Below are 13,435 nucleotides of genomic sequence, written 5' to 3'. Positions count from 1 at the left end.
TTTGCTTCACATCCTCTATTTCAAAAGGCTTTATTTGAATTTCCACAAGTTTTTTAAAGGTGTTTTCATGGTTTTAGAAGTAGGTTGACAGGATTTCTGCACTATTAATCGGTGAAACACTCTTGAAAGCTCTGTTAATCATTTCTGTGGCCTTTGAAAATAGTTGTGATGAGAGAGAAGAATAATTTTTAAGATGTTTTTACAGTTCTAGTGGCAGATTGACAAGATTTCTTCATTTTTCAATAGGTGAAACACTCTTACAAACTCTATTAATCATTTCTATGGCCTTTGAAAATAGTTGTGGTGAGAGAGAAGAGCAATTTTTAAGGTGTTTTTATATTCTAGAGGCAGAGTTACAAGATTTGCACTTTATTAACTGGAGAAACACTCTTGAAAACTCTCCTAATCATTTCTGTGGCCTTGGAAAACAGTCATGGTGAGAGAGCAAAGCATTTTTTGAGTACAGGCTTGAGTGTGTTGAATTGCCACAAGAATTATTAATACACAACCTTGAAAATCCATATCACTTCCACTGCAGTCTGTTTAACTATCACTAGAATAATAGAAACATGTTTACAAACCCACACAACTTTCACTAAACCCTTGGATCTTTTGCATCTTTCCATGACCAACATTCTGAAACTCTTTGCTCTCTCTCCATGACTATTTTTAAAGGCTTTAGTTGAAGATACTCATGTTTTTAACACCTTCAGTACCATGATGCTTTTCCATATTCATTCTGCTTTCTATTTAGGTGATTTTATACAGCCTCAGAAACTTATGTGGGGGATTAAAATAGTGAAGACTGTAGTCATTCACTTTCTGACCTCCATAGATGCTTCCTAGTGTCAATAAAATCGTCTAATCACACCAAAAATTCATGATAAAAATGCATTTCAGTACTGAAGGGGCTAAGGGTGTTTTTATGGTTCTGGTGATGGATTAGCAAGATTTCTAGTTGATCATAAGGAAGAACTGTCTTGAAAACCTGGCTAGTCGTCTATGGGGGCTTGAAAAATTGTCGTGGTAAGAGAGCAAGGTGTTTGTGAATCTGGCTGCATGTCTTACCTGTGCACATTTCCACAGGTGAAGGAGTTAGACACCCCAGTGGTCCTGATGGGCACTGAGGGGTCATTGTTCCGGGAGATGATGAGTGCCACAGGGGTAACAACAGTGGAGCAGATGCTGGCACTCACCTAGTACTGTTTGGCTCAGTAAGGCGCAGTCACAGCTCCAGTGATGTCCCTTACAAGGCTCAGCAAACGTGTGGTGCCCATCATTGCAGCTCACATTTCCTCAGCTCAAGTAAGCTAAATGGTACAGGAAGCGCTGGGTCCCGGAGGCCACAGTGTCTGCCTTGTCTTGAAGTTATTGCTGCTCCCCAAGGCTTGAGTTACTATTCCTTATTTCCAAAGCAATGTGGACCAGATAATGAGGTGAAAGTTGAGTGTTCTTATGTCTGAGGTACTTAAGTTTTTATCCACATTCGTTTTACAAAGAATGAAAGAAGTGTTATATATATTGCAGATGTTTACTGTGGGTTGTTCATTGTTGGGATGCATTTTCCCCTCAATTTTTATAGTATATTAAAGAGATTTATCTTGAATTGTAAGCTTTTTTTTTGAGTTAAGGAGAGGTCAGCTTGTGTCCAGGTAGTGATCTAGCACAATGGAAGCTTCAGTTCATTGTTTCTGTCATAGAAAGGAGAGAAAGTGTCATTTTATTTGTCGATCCCTTAGCGTTCACACTGCCGAGGTGTTGCGGTGGTGGGAAGGCAGGGGAGTGTTTCTTGCATCTTCCGGTGGATCTCAAGGGAAACATGAGGCTCTGCAATAGTGAGTAAATGTGTTCAAGTCAGTGTTTCCATGTGTCGGTGGAGAGGAACATGTGTGTCGGTCCCTTGACAGTCTCTCGTGTGTGGCAGTCAGTTGTTGCATTGTGACAAGAGGGAGTCAATGGCTAGGTTTACAGATCTGACTTCACTTTGTAGCTTTCTCTCTCCATCACTCATTGCAGCAGTGTTAAGATGCTCATTGGAAGTGTTGCTGTAGTCTGTCTTAAGCTGCTGGAGACTGTTTACCATGTAGTGGAGAAGAAATGTAATGAAAAAATTGTATGAAAAAAATACAGGAATTCAATAAAAGAAATGTGAAGATGATGATTTCTCAGTAAAGATCAACATTTGTGTGATACCGGGCTGATAGAGACAAGGACTATGATAGAAATATGTTGGAGAGAAATGAAAGAATCTGTTAGTATTGAAAAGGTGTTAATTGGAGAAATATGTCAAAGAGAAATAAGAGAACCTGTCTTAATATTGAAAGAGTGTTAACTGGGGAGACTGCTCTGCCTCAACCAAATGCAGCAGAAGACGTGAATATGTTGACTAAAGAGAGATTTTGACATGAAGAATAAATAAGAAATAATAGATAAAAAGGAGAAATGAGGGAGTCACACAACACAATTTGGTTTGATAAAAAATAATGACAGCTACATAAGAAAAGACTGAAAATTTTGTAGATCGAAAAATATGTTGATTTAGGTAGTATTTTGATATGAAGAATAGATGAAAAAATAATAGATAAAAAGGAGAAACGAGGGAGTTTACTAAACCACACACAACTCAGCTTGACTGAAAATATTGACAGCTACAGAAGGAAAGACTGAAAATATGCTGAGGAAATATTCTAGCATGAAGAATAAATGAAATAAAACACTAGAAAAAAGGAGAAACAAGAGAAACGAGGCAGTTTACTGAGCCACACAACACAACTTGGCTCGAGTGAAAATATTGATGGCTACAGAAGAAAAAGACTGAAAATTTTGGGAATAGAAGATTTAATTGAGGAAACATTTTGGCATGAAGAATAAATGAAAAAAATAATAGATAAAAAAGGAGAAACACAACACAACTCATATCCTGGTGACTGAAGGAAGTGTGTGAGCTGTAACAAGGTGTAACATTAATAACTGTACAGCATTAGGGAAGGATGTTACTGTAAAAAGGTGTTTGTATCCACTCATGATGGTAGCTTCAATTATTATTATTATTATTATTATTATTATTATTATTATTATTACTGTGTGATGAGCCTGTGTGTGTGTGTGTGTGTGTTCTCTATATTTTAGTGTTAGCGTTGAAGTGACAGGAGTTTCTTCAGTTGATGACTTGTTAGTGCGTGTGGCAGGTGAGGTGACAGGTGATGATGAGCAGGTGAAAGTGTACAGGTAAGATAATAATGCCTTGTTCATTTCACGTTCACCAATAGGAGAAGATGTATTTCTTTATCTACTTTTTTTTTATTTAAGTCATTTTTTTTTAACAGTTTATTGGACAGTGTTAATTCCTCCTTTGAATTTAAAGTGTGGGAATGAAGACTTATTTGTATTTATTTATCTATCTATTTTTGGGAGTGAATTTTTGAACAGTTTATCCAGTAATAGTAATTCCTTCTTTCAATTTATAGTATGGTAATGGAGTCTTATTTGTATTCATTTATCTATCTATATTTGGAAGTAATTTTTTCACCAATTTATCAGACAATATCCTCCTTTCACTTTAAAGTACAACAATGGGTGACTTATTCATTTATCTATCATTTTATTTATTCATCAGTCTATTTATGATTTTTTGGAAGTCATTTTCAACACAGTGTCTGAGGAAAACAATGCTAAAGTTGTCAATCTCACATGTGACTGTTGAGTTAAGTATTGGTTAGTATTTTGTTCACACTGTCGCTGTCTCATTCCAGACTCGGCAGTTTTATACAGTGATAGGGGAAGAAATAGCGTTTTTTATATGCCATTAGTATTCAAGCAAGCAGTAGTAAGAGGAAAGCTCCATTATGTGGCTTTTAAAGTTACTGCATAATTTTTATCAGATTTTTTGTGATACTAACCCAGGGAATTTCTTGGCAGTGATATTAGGAAGATTAACTGTAAGATGCCCACTGGGGTGCTATCAATACTACACCTGGGAAGATGGAGGTCCCCCAAGCTGTGTTACTTTGCCAACTATCACCTGTACACAAGCTAAGCTTAGACATACATATATATTTTTGATCAAAAGAAGTATATATATGTAGTATGCAAATATACATAGATATATGTATTGTGTAGGTAAAAGTCTATACTATTTATGATGTGGTGTAGTCATTAGTAAGAATAAGTACAGTTTATGGATTAATTCAATACTGTTTTGTGATGAGTAGCTTTAGAATGTTCGATTAATAGCCGTTTCTTAGTCCTCTTCAATACTCTTAAGGAGGATCAGATCATAAAACACTCAAAGTAAATTCCACACTTCATGAAATTCCATCTTTTTAAAAACTCCACACAAAATGATTTCTCTGTGGCAAACTCCCCCAAACTTGAATTACAGTAGTAGCAGAGTAGCCATGTAACTGTAGCTTCATTAATGCCTCACTGTAAGCCATCAGTGCCACTACTACCACCACCACTACTACCACCACTACTTACACTATAACTACCATCACCACCACCACCACTACCACCATCATACTAACAGTGCTATATCCATCCACTTCCAACAGATTACTTGTACTTCTACCAGGGCCATCTCTTCATCCACTCATCTATTTACTCATCCACCACTTACTTCCACTGCCTTACCCCTCAGCCACACCACAGAAGGAGAAAACAGAGCCACACCAGTCTAGCCACACCACACCACACCAGGCCACACCACACCCAGCATCACCTCTGTCTTGTCACACCACCATTTCCTTCACCCATTTGTCTCCTGGCCACACCCCAAGCAAGCCACACCAGAGTAGGCCACACCCTAGATAGAACAGACCACACCTATATAGAACACACCCTAGACAGAATAGACCCCAAACAGGCCACACCCTAGACAGAATAGACCCCAAACAGGCCACACCCTATATAGAACACACCCCAAATAGGCCACACCTTCCCTCTGGCCAGGAATTGACAGCTGCCTTCCATTGTGACCCACTCAGGGCTAGAGTCACACTGCCATTGGTGGAGGGAGGGAGGGAGGGTAGACCACACCCCATAGACCACTACAGCCCTGTCAGACCTGATGGGGATATAACTTATAGTGTTCAGTTTTGTGTGTCTCTGTTGTGTTGAGATCTGAGCGTCACTATTTCCCTTTACCAATTTTATTATTGCGTTTTCATACAAGAGATTTTTTTTTCTTTTAGCTTGTATTATTTTTTTATTAGATGTAAACTTATCTCATTCCTTTACCAGGTTCACCTTTAACCCCTTCTCCAGTACTAGGATGCATTTTTACCTTGATTTTTGTGTACAATTAGACCATTTTATTAACATTAGGAAGGGTCTGTGGGAGGCAGAAGATTAATGGGCCACAGTCTTCACTATTTTAATCCCCACATGAGTTTCTGAGGCTGTATAAAATCACCAAATAGTAACCAGAATGAATGTGGAAACACATCCTAGTACTGAAGGGGTTAAAGCCAGCATAGCACTTTCTTCTGTCAGGTTTACGAGGAAATACGCAGCTTTAGCATCAGGTTTGAATGTCACGTCTTTCTTTGTCAGCACAGCACTCATATGATCTTTCTTTTCCAGTAACAAGATGACATTTTTTGTAAAGTTAACCTGTAGTAATAGTGTGAAATGTTTACAGTTTGCTAAATGTTCTCCAAGGCCAATGTAACACTTCCATGAGACCTGAGCTCAGCCACCACTGTCTGTCTTCAAGTATTGCCCCACTGTTGAGCAGAGAAAGCATAGAGTAATGTGGGGAAGAGGAAGTAGAGTTTGTGTGTAGGAGTGTCTTGATGTGAACAGAATAATGTGTAATAATGAGTGTGTTGACAAAGGAGATGTGTGAATACTACCTCACTGTTTGGTAACGAGATCAAATGCCAGAAAGTGGATGTCATACTCAACAGTAAGAAAAGTCTGTAGAAACCATTTATATTTAGCAGATCTCTCTCTCTCCTATATCTTTGAATAGTGTCATTTTCACCATTGGTTCATAGACGTGTAAGATCAACTCTGTATTACCATTAACTAAACTGCTCCTCTTTGATCAGTCCCACCCACACTGACTAACACTCCCTGCAAGCCACACCTCCACTGACAAAGGATGTGATTGGTGGACAGTTAGAAGGAGGCTGAGTTTCCTTAATCCCTTTAGTACTGGAACACATTTTTTACCATGAGTTTTGGGGTATGATTGGATGATTTTATTTAGATTGGGAATGGTCTGTGGAAGTCTGAAGATTAATAGCCAGAGTCTTCACTATTCTAATCCCATCATAAGTATTTGAAGCTGTATAAAATCACCAAATAGTAGCATGAATGTGAAAGTGCGTCCTGGTACTGAAGAGGTTAAGTTAGTGTGTGCAGGACAGAAACACCAAGAGGGGGGAGCAGAGAGCACTAATTGTCTGTAGTTTGTGTGTCATCTTGAGTGTGTTTGTCATTCATTTCCTTACAAGTGAAGAAGTTTGATGTTAAATAGGAAAGAAATAAAAGCAAGGAAGGTCACGTAGTTGTTACACTTTTCAAAATACACTTAAGAGGTCCTTGCAAGAGTGGAAATATAACGCACGAAAGGACTTAATTTGTGTTGATTTCCTTTTAAGTAGCTAAAGAAATGTGATGTTTTATTAAGATACTCATGAAAGAAAAGGAAGGAAGGAATGGAGGACATCATACAAGATAGTTATTTTCTCTAAGGCAATCTGAAGACAAACTTATCATATATTTAGCAGTGATGTATGTGTGTGTATTTCTTTACTATTTTCCCCTGAGGTAAATATTTCTGCTGCTGTGCTGGGTGGAAAGGTGTCACTGTACACCTCCAATACAGAGAGAGAGAGAGAGAGAGGAGAGGGAAAAGAAGGATCACATAGCCATTGTATATATGCTTCTGTTTTTCTTTCTGTCTTTGGTTCATATTCACATAAACACTTTGGTGCCTCATCTTGACTGCTTTCAATGGCCTCTAGTGGAAGATATTGGTGTTTTCAAGGTATCTTTACATGGTCTATAGGTCTTTGTGTTCCCTAGTGTGCTTTGTGACTCGAGGATAGTGTAACAGTGGAAGTTATTTGGATATTTAAGAGAAGGATTGACAGTTATATAGGTTCTCAAGGGATAGTTTGAGGCTGCAGTTGAAATTATATGGGTGTTCAAGGGTGTTTTAAGATTCAAGGAAGGGCTGTAGGTTCTCAAGGCTCTAGTAAAAATTATATGGGTTTTCTAGTGTGTTTTCAAGATTCAGGGAAGGACTGTAGGTTTTCTAGGGTTAATTTAAGAGCCTAGTGAAAATTATGGGTATTCTAGGGTGTTTTCAAGGTTCAGGGAATAGTTTAGCAGTTATATGAATTCTTAAGTGATAGTTTAAGAGTTTAGTGGAAATCATACAGATTTTCAAGGGTGTTATAATGGTTTAAGGAAAGGTTCAACAGTTGTATAGGTTTTGAAGTGACAGTTTAAGCCTCCAGTGAAATTGTATGAGTTTTCAAGGATGTTTTAAAGTATATGAGTTTTTCAAGGGTGTTTTCAAGGTTCAAGGGAAGGTTTCAGAGCTGTATACTTTTTCAAGGGACAGTTTATGAGACCACTGGAAATTTCATGGGTTTTCAAGGGTTTTTAAAAGGTTCAAGGCATAGTATAGGTCCCCAAGAGATAGTTTAGGTCTAGTGAAAGTCATTTGGGTATTTTAAGAATAGTTTAACAGTCATATGGGTTTTCAAGTGATTGTTTAAGGTTACAGTGAAAATTATACATAGTTTTCGATGGTGTTTTAAAGGTTCAAGGAGTTTAACAGAATCTAGGAAAATTTATACAGGTTTTCTAGGGTGTTTAGAAAGTTCAAGAGAAGGTTTAAGTTATATAAGTTTTTTAAGGGATAATTTAAAGAGTTTAGTGGAAATTGTGGGTTTTTAAGGGTATTTTCAAGGTTAAAGTATTTTGCAGATTCTAGAAAAAAATTACACAGGTTTTCAAGGATACTTTGAAGATTCAAGGCATAGTTTAGCAGTAATATAAGTTTTCGAGGGATAATTCAAGACTCCGGTGAAAAATTGTGGGTTTTCAAGGATGTTTTCAAGGTTCAAGGAGTTTAGCAGATTCTAGGAAAATTCATACAGGTTTTCTAGTGTGTTTAGAAGGTTCAAGAGAAGGTTTAACAGTTCTATAAGTTTTTGAGGTTTAATTTAAGAGTAGTGAAAATTGTAGGTTTTCAATGGTGTTTTCAAGGTTCAGATTGTAGGAAAATTTACAGGTTTTCAAGGGTGTTTTGCAGGTTCAAAGACTAGTTTAACAGTAATATAAGTTCAAGGGATAATTCAAGACTTAAGTGAATATTTGTGGGTTTTCAAGGGTGTTTTCAAGGTTCAAGGAGCTTAGCAGATTTAATAAAAGTTCTACAGCTTTTAACAGCGGCGGAAACACACCAGTTTTCTGAGCGGCCTTTGAAGACAGTCATGGCGTGGGAATGAAGTGTTTGGGATAATGGATGCTTTATGTGAAGTTGCATCTAGTACAATGTATTTGAATTTCACACACAAAAAAAAAGGTACAAAAAGTGTATAACAAGAGCTTATTTAGGTAGTGTCACTTTGCTCATCGGCGGACTCGTGTCGTGAATGATCTCGGCATCAATGGTAATGAGGAAACACTGTTGCCAAAATTGGATTGCACATTAATATAACAGCCGTATCAGAAACGCCTTCCTCTCACTACGACAATTTTCCAAGGCCACAGAGACAACTACCAGGGTTTTAAAGGCAATTTCTCCCTTTAATAAACCAGAAATCTTGCCAATCTATCATCAGAACCATAAAAATACTCTTAAAAACATGAATAGAGACAACTAGCCTGGTTTTCAAGACAATTTCTCCCTTTAAGAAACTGGAAATCTTGCAAATCTATCACCAGAACCATAAAAATATTCATAAATACACGAGTAGATACAACTAGCCGGGTTTTCTCCCTTAAATAAACTAGAAAACCATTAATTAAACATTAATTAAAAGCACGAGGATCTTCAAGTGGAGCCTTCGGAAAGCAGTGACAGGGAGAGAGCAAAGCGTTTCAGAATACAGGCGTAATTAAACAATGACATACGTGTTATGGTGTATTCATCTGCGATCACTTCAAAATAGATCTCCAAAACTTACGTGAATGTGTTTTATGTACTTATCAATGGAGGAATTCAATTGATGCATAAAAAAATGAGAATAATATTACGTATTCCTAAAATTGTAAAGGATGAGATGTACAATATTCTTAATTATTTAAAAACATATCACTTGGCATTACCTGGTTCTCTCAAGTTCCTTATAAAAAAAAGTTGTAATATTATTGATGACGATAATAATAATAATAATAATAATAATAAAGAGCAAAGTGTCTGTCTGTTTGTCTGTCTGTATGTATGTATGTATGTGTTATGTATTTGAGAATTCTGGGATAAAAAGAGTAAATCAATATCAATGATACAGTTTTAGATCCATTATTTCATCCCTTTGTGAAAAACCTGAAAAGAAGACAAAAATAAAAGACATGAATAGGAAGTTAAAATAGCCGAGCGTGTTTTCGGTGCTTCAAACAGTGTATCATTTCTGTGATTCATTGATGCAACGCTCGGGTGGAAGGCTGACACACTGACTGGCTGACTGACTGACTGACATGATTGGTTGGCTGAATGAAATAATGAATGAGTGAATGAATGACTGAGTAACTGACTGACTGACTGATTGGCTGAATGAAATAATGAAAGTGAATGAATGGCTGAGTAACTGACTGACTGACTGACTGACTGATTGGCTGAATGAAATAATGAATGAGTGAATGAATGGCTGATTAACTGACTGACTGACTGACTGACTGGCTGAATGAAATAATAAATGACTGACTGACTGACAATATTTCACCAACTAGCTGACTTTGGCAAGACTGACTGACTGACTGACTGACTGAATATTGAGCAGCTATGACTGAACGACTCGATAACTGATTGACTAACTGATTGGTGTGACTGGCTGACTGACTAGCAAGACAACAACAAGATAAGCTACGCGGCGAGTTAAAGATCTCAGCCCTGCTCGAACATGACCAAACGAGACGCAATATCTGAAGAGCGAAACATTTTACAGCAAGGTGAAACACGTAACTCCTTCCACACACACACACACACTTCCACCAATAACCCTCCATCGAAACCATCAAATCACGAATCATAACCCATAAAACATGATCCAAACACAAACTAGAGTAGAAAAGAAAACGGAACATTAGCTGGCAACTCGAACTATACCAAGACACTGACCAATCTAACTCACTCACTCACAAGCATCCACCAATCACCAGCTGCGTTACGTATGCCACAGTGTGCAAGCCAGTGAGGGAAGACGTAACATGAGGCAGGAGTGGCTATTAGCAGAGGATCATTATTCACTCTAGTTGCCTTGATCTAGTGACGGGAGGACGTGCACGAGGCGGAGAGGCGAGAGGAAGCAGGATTGAGGTGAGTAACCCTTATTGAGAATCGCTTGACTCTCATAACGACTGTTTTGAAGGGCCACGGTGATGATTAGTTTATTTCTTCGTTGCTTTTCATGTTCATGGTGTGAAAATGGAGAGAGAGAGAGAGAGAGAGAGAATTACGAAGGATTATAGCACTGTCAAACTGTTTTATTTCAGTTTACTGCACTACATTACAGAGTTGAAGAAAACGTGTTACAATCTGAAGTTTAAAGGAAGAATGTATAATAATGTACGACCATCGTTGTAAAGAGAGAGAGAGAGAGAGAGAGAGAGAGAGAGAGAGAGAGAGAGAGAGAGAGAGAGAGAGAGAGAGAGAGAGAGAGAGAGCTGATTCAAGAAAGTACGATAGAAAAAAAAAAACTTAAACTGCCAATTTCCTGAAACTTAGGTAATTGTTGAAGTTTTTTCCAGCCTCTCTCATTCCTTCCTTCCCCCCCTCCTTTCTCTTTCCTCCCTCTCTCCCTTCCTCCCTCCTATTCTTTCCCTCGCCACTTCTAGCGCTCTCCTTTCCTCCTTCCTCCCCTCTCTCTCCCTCTAATGAGTTACAGGTCGACAAGTCCACGGGAAGTTGTTGTTGGTAGCGTGCGTTGACCTGCTAACATGGTGGGACTTGTTGGGCCGAAAAGTCGACTTGATAAATGCAGGGAACTCTACAGAAGTGTGAGGATGAAAATACGTGTTTGTGTAGAGAGAGAGAGAGAGAGAGAGAGAGAGAGAGAGAGAGAGAGAGAGAGAGTACCAGCGTGTAAGTAGTGTGTTTCTTTTGTGTAAAGATTAATGAACGCCGTTGAAATTGAGATTAGTTATAAAGGAAAGGTACAGACGCCAGCACTTGACTCCCTATTTACGTACAAGCTCTCAATATGTAAGCAAACAAATCACCTAACCCGCTGCTTCTCTCTCAGCCATCATCTGCCTTATCTCTCACTCATTACAGGCCAGACAGGTCACAAAGTGGAGCCATAGGCCTGATCTTTCATATCCAGTGTTGAAATATATCGGCAATTGTCTGATTTGTGTGCTATGGAGGGTCAGTGAGGGGAAGCGGCCCGGGACGCGAAGCTGTGACGCCTTCCGCCCAAATGCTCCGCCCGGTCACACATTCGTCGACTTCCACTATTATATGTATTTGTCTCAGTTTATTCATTTCGAGTCACAAGTCCTTTTTAAGGATTTGTAATGGTAGTTTGCTGTGTTTTACGTGTTTTTCATGCTTGAGTTAATGATGTATGGTGATTCAGAGGAGGTTTATGACTTGAATGAGAGGGCGATAATACGTTAAAATTTATACCCCCGCTGTGAGTGATTTTTTTATGTGAGGTTGTAGCGAAGTGTTTCTGTTTCCAAAAGATAGTTTATGATGGAGAAAGTGTGGAAGGCTCCTGATGAGTTCAAGATGTGAACCTTAAGAGTAATTTGTAGCCAATTTAATATTGTAAAACACAATTTCTAAAATATATATTTTTCTAATTCGGCACGTAGCCAGGTTTTGATATATCGAAATAATGGTCATAATTTTTTAAAGATGTTATCGAATCTCTTTATTGAAATTGATGGGCTTCAAAATTGTTTTTAAGCAAGTCGAAGTTGTAACACTATTTAATAAATTTTGAAAATATCTTTATTGTTCCTCATCCGGGCAATGTTTTTATATTTCAGGAATTAGTTTTGATTGATAACAAGTCTAAGATTTTTATAGCATTCCTGTCCAGCTGCTTGTATAGGAATTCTCATTTACAAAATTATTTGAATAACGTAAATGTGTGACGTCATCAAAGTGTGAGGCCCATATCCTGCTTGCTGTGTGTGTGTGTGTGTGTGTGTGTGCGCTTGCTCAAGGAAACATGGAACAGTGAAAGTAACATATCACCTCTCTGGCCTTTCAAACCTTTAACAACACATTCATAGCAACATAATACAATGATGTGGCGGCTTTTTTCAAAATGTAACGATCTTGTATCATGAACGAGAAGAAAAGAAAAGATACGAAAAACAGTTAACGTAACATATCTGAAAGACCTGTGTTCTTTCAAAGTTTTTTTTTTTTTTTTTACCATGTGGGCTTTTCAAGAAAATTTCTAGGCTAAAGGGGATACTTTCTGTGGTATCTCCTATCTGAAAACCCACCCGCTAGGAAACCCTTGCCCCGAGTGAGGAAGCCCAACCTACACTCGGATCGTGGACAGGATTCGAACCCGTGCGCTTGCAGACCACTCGGACCCCAAAGCACGCATGGTTCCACTGTACCATGACGCGTTTCCATATCTATTCTGATTACTGTTTGGTGATTCTACGCAGCTTCAGAAACTCATGTAACGGATTAAAATAGTAAAGACTGTGACCATTAACCTTTTCACCTCCATAGACACTTCTTAATGTAGATTAAAGAGAAATGGTCTAATACACAAAACTCAGGTAAAAATGTGACCCAGTACTGAAGGAATTAATCTCTTCAGTACCACCACACATTTCTCTATTCATTCTGATTAGTGTTTGGTGATTTTACACAGATTCAGAAACTTAGGTTGGGGATTGAAATAGTAAAGACTGTGACCATTAACCTTCTCACCTCCATAGACCCTTGCTAATGTAAATAAAATGGTCTAATCGTGCACAAAACTCATGGTAAAAATGTGTCCCAGTACTGAAGGGATTAATAACACACACTCACACACACACACACAACTGAATGCAATGATGTAGTTGGCTGGCTGACCGACTGACCGGTTGACTGACTGACTGGCTGGCTGGCTGGCTCGTTGGCTCTCGCTGACTGCGTTTTTGAAGTCTACAGACGACCACTGACAAGACACGCGCACCTTTGAACATGGATTATTTCGGGGAATGCGTTCGGATCACACAATTGAGGTTTATGGATGATTGGATGGTTGTGTAGCGCCGCCGAACGAGGTGA

At 38.4% G+C, this 13,435-nt stretch overlaps 2 protein-coding genes across 2 annotated transcripts in view; both read left to right on the top strand.

Moving 5' to 3' along the window:
• Positions 1-8,990, top strand: part of LOC123512740 (ATP-binding cassette sub-family C member 12-like) — a 51,771-nt gene extending 42,781 nt beyond the window's left edge. The window contains 1 exon segment of the mRNA XM_045269309.1: positions 1,087-8,990. Coding sequence (XP_045125244.1) covers positions 1,087-1,200 — 114 coding nt within the window. The 3' untranslated portion in view covers positions 1,201-8,990.
• An 855-nt stretch (positions 8,991-9,845) lies between these two features.
• LOC123512782 overlaps positions 9,846-13,435 on the top strand; it is a 157,697-nt gene continuing 154,107 nt past the window's right edge. Inside the window, exon 1 of the mRNA XM_045269362.1 lies at positions 9,846-10,501. The gene's annotated coding sequence lies outside the window, so the exon portion shown is untranslated. The remainder of the gene's footprint in view (positions 10,502-13,435) is intronic.

The sequence above is a fragment of the Portunus trituberculatus genome, chromosome 34, assembly GCF_017591435.1.
Source record: "Portunus trituberculatus isolate SZX2019 chromosome 34, ASM1759143v1, whole genome shotgun sequence".
Classification (NCBI taxonomy): Eukaryota; Metazoa; Arthropoda; class Malacostraca; order Decapoda; family Portunidae; genus Portunus; species Portunus trituberculatus.
The sequence above is the reverse complement of the archived record's forward strand: the minus strand, read 5'-3'. Positions and strand labels throughout refer to the sequence as shown.